This window comes from Anopheles darlingi, chromosome 3 (assembly GCF_943734745.1).
Source record: "Anopheles darlingi chromosome 3, idAnoDarlMG_H_01, whole genome shotgun sequence".
In the NCBI taxonomy this organism is placed as follows: domain Eukaryota; kingdom Metazoa; phylum Arthropoda; class Insecta; order Diptera; family Culicidae; genus Anopheles; species Anopheles darlingi.
The window spans coordinates 34,525,939-34,538,438 of record NC_064875.1 but is presented as its reverse complement, the minus strand read 5'-3'; the positions used below and the strand labels follow the sequence as shown (position 1 = coordinate 34,538,438).

The 12,500-nt window shown below is 47.0% G+C and overlaps 2 protein-coding genes across 2 annotated transcripts in view; one reads left to right on the top strand and one right to left on the bottom strand.

The window, feature by feature from the left end:
• Positions 1–1,701: 1,701 nt before the first annotated feature.
• On the bottom strand, positions 1,702–3,177 carry LOC125953281 (chymotrypsin-2-like). The gene is made up of 3 exons (XM_049682740.1): positions 2,990–3,177; positions 2,316–2,851; positions 1,702–2,235 (listed from the first exon to the last, which is right to left on the bottom strand). Exons 1-3 carry the CDS (start codon positions 3,057–3,059, stop codon positions 2,089–2,091), a joined length of 753 nt encoding a protein of 250 aa, XP_049538697.1. The 5' UTR covers positions 3,060–3,177; the 3' UTR covers positions 1,702–2,088.
• Positions 3,178–5,216: 2,039 nt separating this feature from the next.
• The window catches only part of LOC125953321 (serine/threonine-protein kinase ATR-like), an 8,595-nt gene continuing 1,311 nt past the window's right edge, over positions 5,217–12,500 (top strand). The window contains exons 1-4 of the mRNA XM_049682804.1: positions 5,217–5,280; positions 5,507–5,794; positions 5,862–8,592; positions 8,679–12,500. The exon at positions 8,679–12,500 is cut by the window's right edge and continues 1,311 nt beyond it. Of these exons, the coding sequence (XP_049538761.1) occupies positions 5,523–5,794; positions 5,862–8,592; positions 8,679–12,500 (6,825 nt within the window). The 5' untranslated portion in view covers positions 5,217–5,280; positions 5,507–5,522. The remainder of the gene's footprint in view (positions 5,281–5,506; positions 5,795–5,861; positions 8,593–8,678) is intronic.

Genomic DNA, 12,500 nt, shown 5'->3' with positions numbered 1-12,500 from the left:
CTTTTACGATTTCTTGAGTGCTCATCAAACATTCTTGCAATGGAACGTAGCCACACTTAAGTCATATGACATTTTACAGCCACCATCGTCACACCATACGATACAGTACCGATACGATGGCTGGGGCAGCGTCAATGGCCCAAAACACTTCCGTAACATGCGGGTAGAGGGGATCAACTGAAACGATGTAAATCGCGTCATAAATATTCTAGACGTTTTATTTCAGATTCGGTAGTTTAATAGCCACTTTCAGGCACGTACTGCTAATCCAACAGCGCTGCCCTCCCTGTGAGGCTAATACGCTTTCCATTACTTATGGCGTGCAAGTCAAGAGATGCTCATTAGCGGACAGGATTTGGTAGGCTATTTACTAGCGCAAAGCACAATGCTGAAAATGTATTGGGCAATTTTCAAAGCAGTGTACTGAGCATTTTACAACACGGGAACGCTCACTGTGTACAACCGCTGCTTACTTTGTTTGTTTGCAAAGGTGAAATACCATGCGACTCCACCGGTTTAAGGCTCCTTACAGAACGCAGAAAGTGCTGTTTGGCAAATGTAAGGACGCATTGTGGTTAAATGTAGAACATTCTACTGTAATGTTTTTGCATAAGTTAGGCCATGTAAATGAACTAGACGCGGAACGTGTCTTGGGTGGAGTACACATGAGAACCCTTACACCTTGTCTAGGCAACTAATTGGTAAATGTTATCTCAATTTTCATTCATTCACGTTACAGTCATCTGGAATTATAATAAACAACACTAATAATAGCGCCATTTGCCCTCCGCCGCCCGCGTCGCTTGTGCGCTATTTTAAGAGATTAGATGTCTTCGTGCTCCTCCGCATTCCGGCTTAAATCGTCTGATCTTTGCTGCCCTATAGTAGACCGCGAAATGCAGCGTTCATGCAGTGGTAACCATGAAACACTGCAAACGTCATCAAGTGGTGACAGTGACGGTACCCACTCATTGCCATGCACGAAAGGATGATAATGTCTCCGAAAGAAGGGCGGCAACGAGCCAACAAGCCAACGAGCTCGATCGTGGTAAGGCATGGGGCGGGTTGTGCAAATAATTAATTGAGATGTTTTGCGCCAAAAAATGCGACCCTTCCCAGTGACCGCAGCTAATAACAATCAAAACAATAAATAACCCTCAGTTCGCTCCCCGGGCCGTTTTGACTTGTCTCATTACGTTCAAAGTCGTTGTCTTTCTTCGTTCCTTCTTTCGTCCTCATTAACTGAACTAGTTCCTGGCGGAAGATCCCAATGTGTGGCGTTTGTAGCACGAGCATCTAGAGAGAATGCGTTCAAGTTCAAAAAGGCCGGTAACGCGGTTCTCTCGCACGATTCACACGTGAATGGTTTAACTGCAAATTAGCAGCCGGTTTGATCATTGATGGTTATAGAAATTGAAATTGTGTCTTGCAATGACTAACTGTAAACAGATAAATCAAATTTCGGCCGTTCTTGGTATTTTACGGGAGCATTCCGATTTTACGGGAGCATTCCGGAGAATGATTCCGCATGCAACGATGGCACCATTTCATACCATGTTTGTTTTTTAGATATAAATATAACGATAACTTCCCTATCTTAAAGCTATATGGGGGTAAGTGGTGGGTATCATTGAGACATTTCTGTTACGTTTTCAAGGTTCTTCATTTAAAAATAGTATTAATTGATCATTGAACAACAGGTAATACAAACTCTTGTATAATTGCTTATCGTTTTCTTATTTGAGAACAAAATAACGATTTTTTGTTACGTGGTTTTGTGGTTAATTCTACTACTTCTTATCACATCGATCACACCAAGCAACTGTTGTCCCTAGCAACTGACGCACAAAATGTGGGATATATTTTTTTTTGGATAATATAAAGATCGGATATTTTTCTTCGAATCAAACTTTTCGCCAAAATATTAACGACGAACATTTCAGAAAAACGAATTACATTCACCACTACCGATAGGCTGTCGGAAATTGCATTTACTTGGCAGATAATTTCTATTACAATATTTATGAAAGCTTCACTCTCCTCAATGTGTTCTGAAAGAGTCTGTTTTGTTTAATTAAAATTCAGCAATTATACTGCTGTTTGGACTATCCATGCCCTGTGGGATTGAACGTCGACAAAAACATCTGGCACAACACCACTGCACTGCGTACCGTAGCTAAAGATACCTATCAGTTTCTTGGTGCTCTGAAGGACAAGTGGTCCTCCTTCGTCCCTCTGTAAAACCGGAAAATAATTTGTATTAGTCACAAACGTACACCTTCGAATAGGTTTGATGGTTTAGCATCCATTCTTACAGTACAAGCTGCTTGGCCTGGTTGTATGATTGCGCATATGTCGCCTTCTACAAGGCTTGAAAGCCGAGCCCGACAATCAGTTGTCGATAGGGCCCGCTGGTAGAGTGTTTGCAATTCATTCGAGAAGCTGGTGGTTCCATAACGCAGGGCTCCCCAACCATAGAATACGGTAACTGCTCCTGTTGTAACCGCTGCATCGGTCAACTCAATCGTTCCCAAGCGTGATGACACGGTTATGGGAGTTGTAAGCTGTAAGAGCGCTAAATTGTGCGCTCCGGTTGTTGCACTATAGGACGGATGGCGCACTACGGAGCTAATCGCTAGTGGTTTCTTATTCGTCAGCAGACGTTGAGAACCAGCGAGTACGACTAGATTGGCCTCCGTTTGGTCAATGGTACAGCGGGCCGTTGTTAGGACCCAGTTCGTCTTCACAAGTACACCGGCGCATAGGTGTGAGGATCCGGAAACCGATCGAACCGAGACGATGTATGGTGCCTCCGCTGGCAGCGTTGTATGACCTCCGACGATGGAATGCACTATGTGAGGGATGGATATTATTAATCATTCCAGCATTCAACACCTTACACATTCAACACATTTACAAGCATTCCACTGCGAATCATTTTAAACAAACAAAATTTCGCTGCTTCGCGATCAAACAGGATATTTCTTACCATCATTTGTCTGAAGCAAAACGGTTAACGCTGCTAGCAACATCGTCGCTGATAGGCCTCGGTTCACCATCCTGATACTAATACCTACACTATACAGCACTGGCGCAAACAATGATTCCAAACGGCACCAATGCGCTTTTGAAAAAAAAGAATTGGCCAATTATCAGAACGGACTGTTGAGTGGTTTGAAAAATAGCAGGCCTTTTATAAGCACTTCGTATCAGTGCGTACAGAAACTCTCTTTCTTTCTCGTGATTGATGGTCAAGGTAAATAGCGTTTCGCTGCATAAACAAAACTCTCCTCCAGCGTAGACGGTACCCGACGGAAGTGTGATAGAATCGATTTTGATCGCAATCTTCTTGATAAAAACGTTTGCTTATACAACACTATCATACGGAAAAGTAAATACATCATAGTGTTCCTATATTCGTTGCCATGATTAGTTGCCTTATTTTTAACTGACCGCATATCTGACCACTTGTTACAGAAACGTTTCTTTTGCTCATACGTTCTGCAAAACGGTCCACCGGAACGTTAAGTCGTTTTTCGTTAAACATTCCATTAAAACTTCACTGAATATTGTATTCTTCTGCATCGCAATGGCATTGAAGAACGTAGGCAATATCATTTGTGGTTCAACTCAAGAATCTGAAAAGCTTATGAAAGAGAAAAAATTTAAGATTGTGAACGATCAGTTCGTAAACTCTATGAAAAACGTAAGAAATGAAATGACGAAAAAAATAAGAAATGAAATGACTAGAAATTGGCAAACATTTTCTAAACACTCCGAGTAATCGACGTGAAGAATTTAAGCGAGGAAAAACTGGATGGCTAAAAGAAAGATCTAAGCTAATGAGTGTAGGATGTTGGAGAGGAGATAGAGAGAGAGAGAGAGTTAGGAGAGTCGGAAAATACAATTTCCCCGCAGCAGGTTAATACACTTGGCCAGGAAGAATCCGGTATCCTCAGTAATTTTCAAAGACCCCCCAATTTGGAGGTTCAGTGTTCGTGTGGAATCGCTAAAATGAATGAGTTGAATGCTGCAAGGTACGCTGCTAAAAAGAGTGTCGTTGGAACAGAAGCGTCGGAAGGAACGCTTGATCGTTTTTCAAGACGATGGATTGATATGCCTGAGTGTGCGGTGCCGTGCGATGATAAGAGCAAATGAGGGAAAAGATAAGAGATTTTTTGGGGTGTTAGGGTACAAGGTGTTAGGGAAGCGTATTGGTCATCGGAATTAAAAAGAGTACGAAACCTTTCGTTAAAAATTATCACCGAAAACGCAAGGTTTGGGGGCATACGCGGTATTATTGGAATGAAGTAGCGTGGGTAAGTTGCACCGGCTAACGATCCGGCGGATCTTCGAACTGTTTGATCTGGTCTATGATCTTTCAACCGATGTCTTTACGTGTGCTCGTAGTGCGAGCAGTGCAAGCCGTGTTCTAGCCGGACTAGACCACAGAGTAATCATACATACACAGCGGGAAATCATATAACACTGTGCAAAATAGTGCGTCTTAAGAGGACTTTGGTATTTTGCTCCCTCTCGACACCGATATGAGCATGCCGAGGCCCACATGTTCCGGAACTACATTTACCCGCGTAACGTTCGTTTCTGCCGGTTGTTTTAGGGTTTGATTGTACACGTGGAAAAATGTCCATGGCTAAATCAGCACGTTTCATGCGTAAGACCCTTTGTTATAGTAAGTATACGATGTATATCAAACGATAGTCAATAGAGGAAATGAATTTACTCTGTATGCTCTGTCACCGTAGAAGCGATATACATTGTTCTAAGTGGTTCCGTTTCCGTATGCTGCCTCACTCTAACCGTTCGGGGTGGACGCATCGAGAAGATTTCTCAGTTAGAATATTAAGAAACGGTCCAAACGGAGAAAAGTTTAAGAAGGTTGCGTGTTTCATCGGATTCTCGCTTGACCAACGCATCCTTGAACTGGAAAACTTCGGTTTAGTATCAATTGAAATAATCTCAGCGTTTCTTCTCGTGCATTAATCCATGATAGTCAAATAATCGTTGCAGTTATCACGCTGCTGCTTATCAACGGTGACTTCGAAAAAAATTCAAATCTTCGAAAACTCAACTAGTTGCTATAAACCGAATTAGCCGGCTTTCCAAAACCCAACAACGGACTACAACCCTGCCAAACCGCGCCAAAACATAAACAACCGTGAACAATCCATAACCGTTAAAATCCAAGAGTCCTCGGAAAAGGATTCCGCGACGGAAGCCAACAACCTTTCGCACAATCTTCTGCACTGCATCATCGCGGTAAGATCTCCTCCAATTCATATTACAGATTGTCATCCGTCCGTTTTTCTTCCATAGAGCTTAGAATTAGATTCGGGGGAAGAGAAGCTGTTCAAGAATATTTTAATCCTTCATCCACACAATCAGCAATTCATGAATTCAGCATCTTGCTATCATATCTTTATCTTGCTGATAAAAAGAATCTATTTTATATTTTTTCATTACATCTCTTGTTTCACGTTCGAAGAGTATCCAAACTATGTATGATGGAGGTTGATGAAACGAATGAATCGAAGCCGTCGGAGGTGGGCATGTGGAAAACGTTGATTTCCACCTTATCGTCGATCGTAGATAATTGCGGCTCCAATCTTGAAATGATAGTGAACATGATCCGTATCGATCTTACCTACGACGATCCCGGACTGTTTCCTCCTGGTCTCCTCACGACCGACGCCGAGCGTCTCTCGTGCCGGGCCTGCAACTTCTGGCTGATCAATCAATTGCTACGAATTGCCACGATGGACGCATACAACAGGTACAAATGGTTTTTTATTTTATTTCAAGCGACTTCATTTCAAACGTTCTGCTTCCGTATTTTTCAGCATCTGTTCCAGTTATACGCGTCTGCAGAAAGAGATCGCCACCGCTTGTTACATTAAGCAACGCTGGTTGGCACTCGAGATTTCTGCCAATTTTGTGGTGCTGCTTGAGAAGCTAAATGCTTACCGTCCGGAGGAAAGTGTCTCGATGAACGTGTTTCACGTGCGATCGTTTAATTTTGGCGAAGTGCACTCCAAAGATTGTGAGTTCGCCGACATTGCCATAACAAGCGTGAAAACGTGCCGGATGCTGCGGATGCACTGCTTGCTTGTGCTAGCGGAGCTACCATCGATCTTGGCCAGTGAATGCGAACCAGCGGCCCATTCCATCTTAGCCAGGGCTATGCTGGCGGTACACTATTGCCTTTCGCACGGTGCACTGGAAGAGAAAACATTGTGCGTGCTTTTTGCGCGAAAGTACTTGAAACATCACGGCCACACGTTGCCTAATCATCGCGCATTGCAAATCACGGTGGACATCATGGGGCTCACATCAACGGCGCTGGAGCGACTAAAATCGTGGCATACCAGCGGCTTGGTGCGGGTTAGGCACGTTTGCGATTTTCTTATAGTTATGGCGGATTTCTTCGGTACGATAAACGGCTTAAAGCTCCGCGGTGTGGATGAGGCTTGGAATCATAGGCTCACGGCGATGGTCACAGCGACGTTAAGGGGCACAAGTGTTCCCCTACAAATCAGCGAACAAGCTACGATCGCCACGGAAAAACTCAACGAACAAGTGCATGTATATTTGAAGAATCTTAAACCGGCCGCTACAAGCGCATGCCTATTAGTCTCCATCATGGATCACTGCCCGGATGTGGTATTGCAGATGGATAACGCGATCATCGAGCAATTGCTAAAAACGACAGCAATCGCGTGCGATAATCTCGCGATCGCCGTCACCGACAGCAGTAATATTTGGGCTACGCTAGTGAGGAAAATGGAGACCAATGAACAGCTACTGGAACGGCTTATTGTACTGTCGCACATCATTAACTTCAAGTTACAGTGCCGCACTTTGAACAAACTAGATGAACATTCCAAGGAATGTTTCTTCTTTCCGTCTAGAGAAACGTTGCTGTGCACGAGTAACTTGTTTGAGGTATCTGGGAAAAGCTACTGCACGTTACTCGATCTTTGCTTCGACGTGATCCATCTGCCCGACTGCAAACTACTCAGTTCCAATCAGCAACTCACCCTGGTGCGTGTTTTATTCGCGTCATTCGAAGGAACATTTCTACGTGTAGCAACGCTTGAAGAGCAGTCCGCAGAGAATGCTTATCTTAAGGAAGCCGATACCACGAACTCTGCACGGAAGCACGCATTAGAAAGGTTGTGTGCTTTACACACTGACTACCTAGCCGATGGCATTGTCAAAGATACTGTACGGGAACGGTTTATCCAGCTTATAACGACGATCGCTAGTTGTAGTGCAGATGCAGAGAATGCTGAAGATGTTTTTTTCTTACAGAACGTTTTGCTGGCAGAGTTTCAGCAACTAGTACTGTCGATCAAGTTATCTGTTTCAATGATTTTCGAAAAGATCCTCGTTCCATCGCTTGTACTGTGTGCGAGAAAACCGGAACTCACGACGAATGCTCTTAGTGCGTTGGAGATGATGTGTTGTATTCGTTCGGCTACGGATACATCTGAATTTCGTGTTTATCAACGATCGCCACATCGACGAAGCTACGAGTGTGCTGGATGCCGCCAGAGATCCCACCAGCTAGAAGATGAACATTACAGCAAAAAGGCAACGGAACAACTGCTGTGCCAAGCAAAATCGTTCGAACTGGATGGTGCCGTAGTATCGGCACTCGAACGCTTGAAGAACGCTCAAGACGTTTCAACTCGACTGGCTTGGGCAAACTTCCTACCAACGGCACTTCGGCACTGCGACTGTCTGGTCAGCGAAGAGTGGACCGTTTATTGGATTCCGTTATTTGGCGACAAATCGATGGAAGTGTGTCAAACCGTGGGCAAACAGGCGGAGCTCGTAATGCGCATACTGGCGACAAAGCTGTCCAATCACCAGGATCGGTACGAAAAATGCATAAATCTTTTGCTAGAAGAACTGCTGCGGGTAATCAAGCACTGCTTGGAGCAATCCCCATCCTACTTATACCAGTACACGGTGGTTCGACTGGTGGTAGCTGTGGTGGCCGGTCGTGCCGATGCAGCACAGATTCAGGTTGCAGGATCATGCCAGGAAATGTTAATGCAGAGTGTAAGAATGATGCTGTTTCTACTGATGCAGCCTGAGTCGGAAGTGACCAATGAAGCATCACTGGCAGTGGCGGAAATGTGCGCTCGCCATGACGTGACCCCGTGGAATATACTGTGCTGGTATCGTCACGACGTTATCAAGCTGATGGCTGGCCTAGCGGTCTGCAACTACCGCTTTTCAGGAATCTCACTTTACCAATCTCTGACCATCGTGAGCCATACGTTTGGCTGTCGTGATCCGGTAGAGTTTGTCGGTAAACACTACAAGATCATGATGGCAATGCTGCTACCCTGGTGCCTACGCTACCCGAAATGTGATGAGTTGCTTCGCGAGCTAGCCGCCATCGTCCGCAAGGATCTGGTGGCGATGCTGTCGATGTCCTTTCTCACCATCTATACGTATTTGTTCATCAGCGAGGAGACGGAAGTTACGTACCGATGCATCGACTACATTATGAAGCTAACGGGCAACAGCTTTTGCCGTTTGCTGCACTCCGACATAAAGGTGGGTATGGTTAGGACGGCGGCTACTTGGATGATGCGGTTCAGATCTATAATAACTACTTTCGCGCCTTTCTCCTCTCCATCTAGCGTACGGTGTCAGAAATTCTGATCTTCTATCACATCAATGCCGAATGTGTGCTGCACGCGATACGCAGCTTATTGTCAAAGGACAGCGACACCGATCAGCAGGTTCCTACCGCTCGAATCGCCGAGTACATTGCTGGGCGCTTCCTTGGCGTCCTAGCCTACTTTGAGGCAACGCTCGTGCATCCGGATGGAGAAAAAGTGTTAAAATCGGAAGCACTGCTCAGCTTGGGTGACATAATACGGCTTCTGGGTGGTGAACACATTACCCCATTCCGGTTCAAAATTATTGCCCTACTTCGCACGGCACTAGGGCTACAGGTGCCAGCGCTGACGCGGCACTGTGTGAAGATATGGCGCATCTTCGTCTGTACGGTCGATGTTCGACAGCTCGGTCCATTGCTGAGTACGATTGTCGTTACACTTGAACCCCTGCTAGCCCAGTTTCCCGATGATATCGACTACATCTTCCGTTACCTGATCATGGAAAACAACAGTCTGCTCGGCCAGTTCATTGGGGATTTGTTCTTTCTCGAGGATACGGCTATAGCGGTGGATGTAAAGCGTGCTGTGGCGCAGCGTGCTCCAACTCATAGCGAACCACGATACCGGTTTGCTTTCCGGCTAGACGAACTGATTCGACACTGCAATCACGAGAACTTAACTGTCCGTGCCTACGCATTGGCTCATCTTCGCCGTCTGTGCGCAAGCAATCGATCGGAGCTGAACGAATCCATTCTGGGTCAACACCAGCGGATAAGCATTGGCGCGATTGCTACACTCGTGGAAACGCTGATACGTGGTCTCGGCGAGCAGGATGTGCAGATTCAGTTGCGGGCAGCTGAATGTCTCGGTGAGCTCGGTGCTCTTGCACCCAGCCATCTTCCGCCTATTTACGCACCGCCGGGCATAGGGTTTGCGTTGAGCGTACACTCGGATGCGTTCGCAAACATCGCATTGCGTGAGCTTTGTCGTGCGTACCAGCGGCAAAAGGATACGAAGTATGTCGATAGCTTCTCGTTAGCCATCCAGGAGATACTGAATGAACGGGGCGTTTCACCGAAGGCCGGCAAGAAGGTGGACGTGTGGGAAACGATTCCGGAACGGCTTCGACCAATCATGGAACCGCTGCTTACCTCTTGCTACACAACCGTAGCGAAAGCTGCTCCAACGTTTCCACACCCCGTATTCGGGTCTGTTCGTTCAAGTCTGGACTGGTCCTATCAGTGGGCGTCACAGCTGATCGAGAGCATCGGTCACGAGGTGACGCGAAATTTGCTACGTGCCTTCAAGCCGAGCCTACGGTGCGACAACGGTACACTGTCGCTGCTGTTACCCTATATTCTGCTGCATTCCCTACAACTCTGTGACGGTGGTGAGCGACAGCGAGTCCGCATCGCAGAGGAATTGCAAACGGTCTTCGATGCAGCTATCGCCGATATCGACGATGCTACCGTGGTGTTGCCTTCGTCTCGGGCTACACTGGGAAAGCTTATCGATCATAAACCGCAAACTGCAAATAGAAGCAGCATCATGGATTCCATGGTTAGCACCGAGGACAGCAAGAACACTGACAGCACCGCCTCGGAGATGGCGGTTCAGTGTGCAAAGTTCGCTTTTGGTTTGTTCGATTTCCTGGAGCGCTGGAAGCGACAGCAACTGAAAGCCGATCCGAACAATTCCGGTGCTACTAGTACCGATGTAAATGCACGCCGTAACGAGGCAGAAGTAGTGGATGCATTTCTGAACCGGTTCGATAGCGATCTGCTGGCAAAGGTGAACTTCAAGTGTCATGAGTACGCCAGGGCTTTGCTTTACCTCGAGCAACGGTCGATTGGTGAAGATCGAGGATCAAGGTTGCAGGAAAAGCTCCCGTTTCTGGCCGAGATCTACTCACGGCTGGGTGACACCGATTCGATCGAAGGTGTGATGGCACTTAAGGCCACCGAACCAACTCTTTCCGAGCAGATTTTGTACCACAACGCCACGGGCCGACTGCAGGAAGCGGTAGCGTGCTATGAAAGATTGCTGCAAGTGACGGGATCAGCAGCTGAGCCGCCCAAGCTAGATGATGTGAACAGCATGATCGAGTGCTATTTACGATTGGATCAACCAGAAACAGCACTGCTTCTTTCAGAAAGTTTACTCGATCGTTACTATGATACGGCGCTACGAGGTCCGTTGCAGGCGATTCAAGCGGAACCTCTGTACCGTCTTGGACGGTTCGAAGAACTGGAAGAACTGCTCCATTACCGACAAAATACGTTGAGTACCGAACAACCATTGGGTCAGCATTGGGGCGTCATCTGTGGATCACTGATCGTTAAATACCGTCGAACGGGGCTAGATGATGTTGCTTATGGAGAGTTTGAGGCACAACTGGAACGAGCCCGTTTGGAGGTATTGCGTGGTAGAGGCCGGTCTGGGTCGCGGACGCTCGATGATCTTGGTACGTACGAGAAACGATACGAACAGGTGCTGAAGCTGCACATTATCAGCGAGATAGAGCAGTGTGGCTTTCTGATGCGCCGCGTGCGGAAAAATGGAACCACCCGGAAGACCATCGAAGACGTAGGTCAGTTGATTGGTAATCTAAACACTCGGCTCGAGGTACTGCAACCGAATGCGGTGACGCTCGAGCCCATCATTAGTTTGCGGAGAATTTTACTGAAAGAGCTGAAGCTGACGGTTGAGCGGGATGGTCGGATCGAGTGTGAAACCGGCAGAGAGTTACGCCAACTGATAGACCGTCAGATTGGTGAGCTGTGGATGAAGAGCACCGAGTTGGCTTCACGGGCCAACATGTATCAACAGGCACTGCTGTACATTCTGCATGCCGAAAGCTATCGGCCACCGGATTTGTTCATAAAAAATGCAAAACTTTTGTGGGATCGACGTGATATGATCGGCGCACTGAAGGTACTCGAACGCGGTGTCAATGAGATTCTTAGCGAGGCGGGAGGTGGTAGTTCCGCCAGCGTAACGCTGGCGAATGGTGCCGACAGAATGGCGTTACCGAAGGCGCTCTCGAGGGACAACCGTTTGATCTATGCTGAAGGGAAGCGATTGATCGCGGCGTATAATGCCGAAGCGTCCAACATTTCGACCGATTTGAATTCTCGTTACTTCAAGGAGGCTGTCGCCGCGAACCCAGAAAGCGAGATCACGCTCGTGCACCTTGCACAGTACGCTGACAAGCTGTATGCGTCGATGTCCGCCAGTGAACAGGACTCCCAGAGAGGCCAGGAAACGTTACTGGAAGTAATGACATGGTACGGCAAATCGATGATCTATGGGTCGGGCTACATCTATCAATCGATGCCACGTTTCCTGAGCATTTGGCTCGATTGTACCGCCAAATTGTATCCACGAGGTGGTGGTTCTAGTGAGTCGAATTTACGAGACGGTGGTACGAGCGCGATCCCGAGTGCTAGCCGTAAAATTGCGCAGCATATGAACAAAATGGTGCACAAGTTTCGGGAAACACTCTCGCCGTACTTCTTCTTCACGGCCTTTTCGCAGTTGATCAGCCGAGTGGCGCATCCATCACCAGAAACGTACCAGGTGCTGAAAAGTATCATCATCAAGCTGTTGATTAATTACCCGCAGCAAACACTCTGGATGATGCTGAGCGTGTACAAGTCATCGTATGCGAACCGTGTCCGTCGTTGCATGGAGATCTTGCACGATCGTCAACTGTCGCAGGTGAGCGATATGGATAAGCTGATCAAAGATTTCAATGTTCTGGCGGATCGGTTCATCGAGCTGACCAACAAGGAAATACCTGGCGGTGGAAGCAGCAGCCGTACGGCGACCGTGAAGGTG